The 7,500-nt window shown below is 48.5% G+C and overlaps 1 protein-coding gene across 1 annotated transcript; it reads left to right on the forward strand.

The window, feature by feature from the left end:
* Positions 1–1,560: 1,560 nt before the first annotated feature.
* LOC119902567 (chromodomain-helicase-DNA-binding protein 7-like) lies at positions 1,561–2,210 on the forward strand. The gene has a single exon (XM_038718849.1). It carries the CDS (start codon positions 1,769–1,771, stop codon positions 2,057–2,059), a length of 291 nt encoding a protein of 96 aa, XP_038574777.1. The 5' UTR covers positions 1,561–1,768; the 3' UTR covers positions 2,060–2,210.
* Positions 2,211–7,500: the final 5,290 nt, after the last annotated feature.

The following is a 7,500-nucleotide window of genomic DNA, read 5'->3' on the forward strand; positions in this document are numbered from 1 at the left end:
AACTCGACATTAAGCAGTATTTTGATAGTGATGGAGTAGAGAAAATGTTGCTTAAAGTGCTAAATTTCTTACAGTTCATTCAGATGATTACAAGAATATCAGTTAAACTGGTCTTTCTGTAACCTTTAGACATTGTGGAACAACTCAAGCTTTTATAGCAGGGAGTTTTTTGTTGTTTGCAGTGCATAAACCTCCCCCACCTCCTCCCTGTCCCGGTCTCCGATCTGGCCTACACACACTTGTTCATGCATGCTTAGATCTACCTACCTTCACCCTTTCACTTAGTGCAGACTCGGGTGTTGCATTGTTTCTGATTTCAACACGCACACGGCTACTTTAATAATGATAAAGTAGGCTGGTTGTGTGCATGTTCATTTAACGTTATACTCGGAGATCAACACAGAGGCTAAAGAAGTAGCACCTTTTGTCTTCAAACATCTGCCAGGACTCGCTGAGTGGTTAGTCAGCCAGACGGCAGAATGGCTTGCTAACCAAGTAGCTAACAACTGACTGACTGGTGTCCGGCAAAGCTCTCTGGCCTGTGGGCTGGCTGATTTCTGGCTGGCTGGATGGCAGCTGTTGCTGTTCAAACAGAGTTGCATCTGCTGGGCCCTTTGTTCTAACACACACACACTCTCTCTCAATGACTCTGAGTCTGTGTTGGAAAAGAAAGAAGTTCTTTTGTTTGGTTGTAAAATGACGGTGGGGGAGGGTTTGGGCAGTGCTAATGTGAAGTGTGGGTTTCTGGGTGTGTAAATGTGAAGCTTTTTTCTTCTTCAATGGGTGAATGTTTTTTTTTTTCAAGGGTGGATACAACTGATTTACTTGCGTAACATGCAAGTTGGTCTGATGCACCCTCTCTAAAGAGGGCTGAGTGAGGCTTCAGGTATACTATACTTGTAATTTCTTGGCCAGTATTGCCAAAACTGGGGCAACTGAGACTTGTATGGGGGGGAAAGTCTACATGGTTAAAATCTAAAGTCTTATTTACTATTACCAAGCATAACCACAAACTTATGGACTATGTACATGTCGGTGCAAACATGACTTAACTAGCCACAGCTTTGCTTGACTGGGTGAACTAAAGTAAGACTTTTTAGAAATAACCAATGACATTTAAAAATTATGTAGTGTGACGGTGTATGGTAATAATGACAAACTGCTGGTTAGTCACATCTGATAATGTAATAGGTTTGCTACTACATTACTACCACTGACTTTTTTTAGCTGATAACTTTGACTTGAGCTCACCACTAATACTGCTGAGGTAAATCTACATGTTCCATGTACATCAACAGAACAGTGTTGTGCTGCTCCAACAATATGCCATGCTATATTTTGTGCAGAAAAACTGCTTCATTCCCTTTTATTCACACAATGCTGTCAAAGTAACAGTAAAAGCTGCATGTTTCAGCTCATTGGTTGCAGATGTTGTTTGATGAATGAGCAGACGTGGTTATTCGAGGGAAGTTAATGTGTTCAGGTGTAGAAAACGGTCTTCAATGAGCTTTCTAATGACGTTCAACCAGCTTTCAAAACAGCACTTCAGCATTTGAATCAAACAGCAGCCTCCTGGTCTCGCGTGTACCTGCTCTAATTTCACTGTTTGTCTTTCTTTCCCCCTCCCTCTGTCTCTCCAGGAACCTTAATGAGGACCATGGAGTAGCAAGCCTTCAAATTAGCAGCTAGCTGATTAGCTCCGTACTGCACAACACACCTCCCTCCATCCAGTCCCCTCCATCTGTGGGCCCCCCACCCCACCACAGGCATGGCGGACCCAGGGATGTTGAGTTTATTCGGGGACGATGCAGGACTGTTCTCAGATGGATTAGATGATTTAGGAGACTGCTTTCCTCAGCAGCCTACCCCTGCTCAGTCAAACCCTCTAGCCCAGCAGACTAATCCCTCTCTGAACCACGAGCACCAGGGAAACAGGGGCTACCACCAGGGGATGATCCACGGAGCTGGGCCTGGCCCAGGGCAGCCTAAATTAGGGCAAATGTACGACCACGGCCCCTACACAGGCTACGATCAACCGGGTGCCCCGGAGGACGAATGATGGCCCAGAATGGCCCCAGCCAGGGGCCACCAAACGTGAATACAGCCATGAATGGCATGGCTTCCCACTACCATAATAACCCAACTAACTCTAGCAACCCACTCCATGGGTACCCGGGTGATGCTGGAGGAGGAGCAGGAGGTGGCGGTGGAGTGTGGGGGCAGCAGCAGAGCAGATCAGCTTATCAGCAGCCCCCAACACAACCCGGGGCCGGCCCCAACCAGATGGGGGGCTACCAGATGTCTCAAGGAAACTATGGTGGGATGCAAGGCCCACCTACACCCAATGCAACTCGCATTAACCAACACTACCCTCCACAGAGCATGGCACCCCCTCCTGCTCAGGACCCATCTCACTACCTGGGACATGTTGGAATGGGGGGGACCCAGATGAGACACCCCCAGCCCCAGACACAACCCCAGGGCTATCCCAACATGGGCCACACACCCCGATACCCACACTCCCCTCCCGACAGCCTCCACACACCCACCAGCACCAACAAGGCATTGCGGGGTTTGCAGGAGGCCAGTACTCTGGTTATCAGGCCCAGTATGGAGCCATGGGACCTGGGATGGCTCAGGGTCCTAATGCTAATGTCAGTGCTAACACCAGCCAGGCCATGGGACCAGGGCAGCTTGGCCAGAGGTTCAACCAGGGAACAGGCCCAGCAGCCGGGCAACAGGGGCAGCGATACCCCCCTGGACCGCAACATCAACCCCAGCCCCATCAGACCCATTCTGCCCCGATGCAGCCGCAGGCAGGGCAGCAGGGCCAGCCTATGCACCCCCTAAACCACCCCCAGAATCTGCCCCAGCCATCAAACCAGCCCCAGTCCCACCTTGCCCCCCCAGCTCAGGGATCTTACCCCTCCACCCCATCTATGTCCCCCATGCGGGTTTTGGGAACCCCAACACCTCCTCCTCAACAGGGCAGACCCCCTAGCGCAGGCCTAGCTGGACCCCCAGAGGTTGCGGGGTACACAGCCCTGCAGTCTCCACCCAATTCTATGGCTCTTCCACAGAGAACGCCCCAAACCCCTCTATCCGCCCCCCACCCCCAACACCAGCAGCAACTCAACATGCCCCCCAACGCAGGGCAGATGTATCCCAGCATGGGGCCGCAGCGTGGACCACAGATTGGTCCAAATAGACCCCCGCTCCAACAGCAAGGTAAGCACAGGACAGGTGATGCTGTCCCATATGGTTTTTCATTGTTCTACTGACACCAATTCAGGGTTTTTGTTTACTGCCACTTTAATGGATATTACTACATTCAGAAAATTACAAGTTAAGCAAACAGAAGTATTGAAAAATTCAAACAAAAGAGTTTTCTTGACACTTTCTGTTCTCATTTGTGGCATCTAGAAGCATAAATTTCAACTGGATGGAGAATCTCATGAAAGGGGGAATTTTTACACATCCTTATATTTAAAATAAATAGGAAATTATAATAAAGCCTTTTGTTCAACTAAAAAAAACTTGTTTTCATTGTAACTGATAATAATTGTGTAAAACCAGATGTGTGGTATTTTCAGAGGCAGTTAACGTACCATGGAAAACACCTAGGGCTGGGTACTGAGAAATTTTGTTAAACTAGTAACGGCGCTACTTGTAACGACGCTACAGCCCAAAACTGCTCGTACGGTGGGCATGTTGAAGCAGCTCGGTGGCAGTAGGGCACCGAGATGATGACTATCTCGGTCTTTTTGCAGCAAAGACGGAGCAACTTTCTGCTCTTAAGTTTATTCCATGCACAGTCAAGGGCTTCACCAGGTTTGTCGTGTCGCCACTCTTGGCAGCAATTATCTTGCGTCGCAAATATTGCATCGCGCGCTGTTGCATCAAGCCACACTTTTGATTTTCGCCACATCTGTGCATAACCAGCGTGAACTAGTGTTTACATCACCACAGCCAATTACAATCACTTTTTAGATGTGGGCACATCAAGAATGCTGCATGCTTATTGGCTCATTGGCGTTAACAAGAACCTTTTTAGGTATCGAACTTTGCTACCGAAACACGAGGCATTTTTTTGATACTCGTGGTATTGAGGCAATTCGGTCGGTACCTAAAAAGTATTGAGCTCGATACCCAGCCCTACTCACACCATTTCAACCCTAATATGCACAACACAGAGCTGTTGGAGTAGCTGTGACAACACGGACTTTATCTTTATGCTACTCCTGCTACATTTTCATAGCAGTGGAAATAAGGACATAGTAAGAGTACACAAGGAAACATTGGGCTTATTTGAATAAGAAAAAACTTCAGTTTCTTGTCTCTTCCTCATCAAATGCACACATTCCCTAGATATATTATGCATGTCCTCAGAGTGGTCAGATCAAATCGTCAGACGATGCAGCGTCTTCGGATCTCTTAGTGATTGTCCTCAGGGGCAGAGATTACACTGTAGTACCAGCAAACCTCCAGGTGCTAGCTTACAAATGGAATACAGTGCAAATAGGATCAACCCTTTAGTTACTTGAACCTCTGTAGAATCCCGCAAATGCACAATTTAATTCCTGATGTATTTCAGAAACATCTACATTCAACTTGATATGATCTGTAAACCTGGATGATTTATTTTACACAACATCCTCTCTATAATTAACTTCTCACTTCTTTGACAGTTGTGTGAAGTTGAGATAAAGTTACTATTTTGTTGTTTGTGCTCTGAATTCAGTTTTGATTTATGCTTTTCAGTGCTTGTAAAAAGCATAATATTTGGCTTTATTTGTACGCCTCACTAGAAACTGACTCACTGTAGCCAGCTAGTGTCTCATTTACTGTATTTTTAATGGTTTTAGCAATTGAAACACCAACGTAGAAAAAGTTTTGACTAAATTTCAGCATCTTGGAGATGGACAGGAGTAGAGCTGCAACCATTAATCGATTAGTTGTAAGCTATTACATTAACCACCAACTGTTTAATAATCGATAAATCAGTTTGAGCCTTTAAAAAAAGAAAACTATATAATTCCACCTTCTTAAAATGTAAGTATTTTCTGCTTTCTTCACTCCTATAGTAATAGAAGTGAATATCTCTCGTTTGTGGACAAATCAAGACATTCAAGGAGGTGATCTTAGGCTTTAGCAAACAAAGATTTCTGACATTTTATAGACTAACCAATAAATCTGTTGATTGTGAAGATAATCGACAGATTCAGGGTTATTTTCAATGATAATTAGTTGCAGCCCTACACAGGAGGTAAAACATGTTGTTGGCATCATACATCCAAACAGTCAGGGTTGAAACTGTTTTTCCTCTACTCCAAGGCCCCCATGAAGCTCCAGTCAGCCAGGGGGGAGACCAGCGTCTGCTCCAGGCCCAGCAGCAGGCCTCCCGGAGCGGGCAGCCCCTGCAGCCGGCTCCCATGGGTTTCCAGGGTCCGCCTGTTAGTCAACATGGAGTTCCGGCCCCAATCCAGGGCTTAGCGCCACAAGCCCAGAACACTCAGCCTCAGCACACGCACCTGCCCCCCCACCCCCAGCACCTGCAGAGCACGCCCCCTCCCCCAAATCAGGCCTCCCACCCATGGGCGCCTCCCGCCTCCCACCCGCTCTCCTCACCCCCTCTCACCCCACAGAAAGTGCCTCACGTACAGGTGAGTCGCCATCAAACAAACACTTTGATGTGGTTGCAGCGCTCCATGTGTCAGAGATCAAGACTATGTGCATTTGTTTTCATGTGTGGGTGTATTTCATGTGAAATGTTTATTTTTCATGTGGGTGGGGGAATGTGCGTGTTTGGAGTGTAAGGGAAGTGTGTGGTGTGTGTGCATAAATGTGTGTGTACATGACATTTGAGAACACAGCGGTGCATTGGGCGCTGGTTCAGTGGGGTTTTGTGTGTGTGTGTGTCATCATATCGGTGTGTTTTTTGCCTTTTGTGTCGTCTGCTGTCGGCCTTGTGTGTGTGTGGTTGTGTTTCCGTGTGTGTGTATTTGGGGGGGGATTTTTGCTGCTGTTTGTTTCCTGTGAGCTGCATATCCTGAGACACGTGTGCAATACACACTCGCATACATGCGCACACACAGAGGCGCCACCAGCATAATCTCGCCTCCCTCTTGTTCCCACATCTCCCCCTCCTCTGTAGAGGAAACCTCCCTTCCTGTCTCTCCCTCCTCCCCGTCTCCCCTCTTTCCGCTCTCTGTCTCTCTCTCTCTCTCACTGTTTGTCTTATCCTTTTCAGGGGTGTCATCTGTAAGTTAATGTTGTGTAGCCGGATGTGCAGAAAGACAGTTTGGAAAAGAGGGAGACAGTGAGGAAAAGGGGGGGGGGGGGGGAACTCGGGGGTGATTAAGAGATTGGGGGATGGGTGAAAAACACTAAAGGGGGAGGAAAAGTAGGAAAACATCTCAAGAGAGGGAGTCCAGGATTTCAAGCAGAGGAGACGAGGAGGGGTGGGCTGGTGGGAAGAGGTTAGCACTTCTTAGCGGCATCCTCCATGTTTGTGTGTGTGAGCGCATACTGTGACCGCTGCCTGCGTCACGTGCCCCTGGCTTCCATTAGCTTGTTTTGTTGCTCAAAGCCCCCTTTCTCCACTGACCCATTCACACACAATAGCAGTCCTGTGGCCACACACACATCTAGTCCTCTTTTTATTCTCGCTCACACTACTCCCCACTCACTACTCCCCCCCACCCCACCCCACCTCCAAGCCTGCGTTGCTGCGTTTGTGTGGTTGACATTTCAGCCGTCACACTTAATTTATCCAGCACTCCTGACCTAGATGCCAGGTTGACTGGTGAGCCCTGCTCCCTCGCCTGGGAGAGCTGCATGCACCGCCCCGCCTCTAGCTCCAGGCCCGGCAGCCCCCGTCAACACACACACACACTCACACACACACACGCGCGCACACACACACACACACACCACGCATGCCGACACTGTGTGGCTCGGGAGAGTGTGGTCAGGAATGGGACGGCAAATGTGCCAGGGGAAATAGGATAGCCTAGCTAGAGGAGGACTCTAGAGTGGGGGGTGTGTGTGTGTGTGTCTGCGGCACAGGAATGCCTCACGATGCACTTGTTAGAAAGAGAGACACACATGCACGCACGCCATGCTGGTCAGTCAGTCATGATGACTGTGTGTCTGGTACTCTAAGCTCCATCTGTTCGCTAAGCATGGTTATTACACATGCACGCACGCACACGTGCGTTCGTCAGTAACTCAAGGTCACAGCTCTGCCAGAGTTCTGCGCTGTGACCTTTATTCTACATCTCACACGCGCGCACACACAGTTGCGTGCAGCACTCTAGTTGACATATAACATGCCTGTCTCTCTCCCCTCCCCCGCTCATGCACGCTGTCAGCGAGCTGCCATACCATCCAGCTCGCCGCGGCTCTGCAGCTTCGAGGAAACGCTTCCATAACGTTTAGCCGTCTCTCCTTGTTTGTGCAGATTTCAGCAAATGAAAAATGGTTGACAGCTTTGTGACT

Source organism: Micropterus salmoides, unplaced genomic scaffold (genome assembly GCF_014851395.1).
Source record: "Micropterus salmoides isolate LMB-PRFRI ecotype aquatic unplaced genomic scaffold, ASM1485139v1 Ms_hic_scaffold_14, whole genome shotgun sequence".
Lineage (NCBI taxonomy): Eukaryota > Metazoa > Chordata > Actinopteri > Centrarchiformes > Centrarchidae > Micropterus > Micropterus salmoides.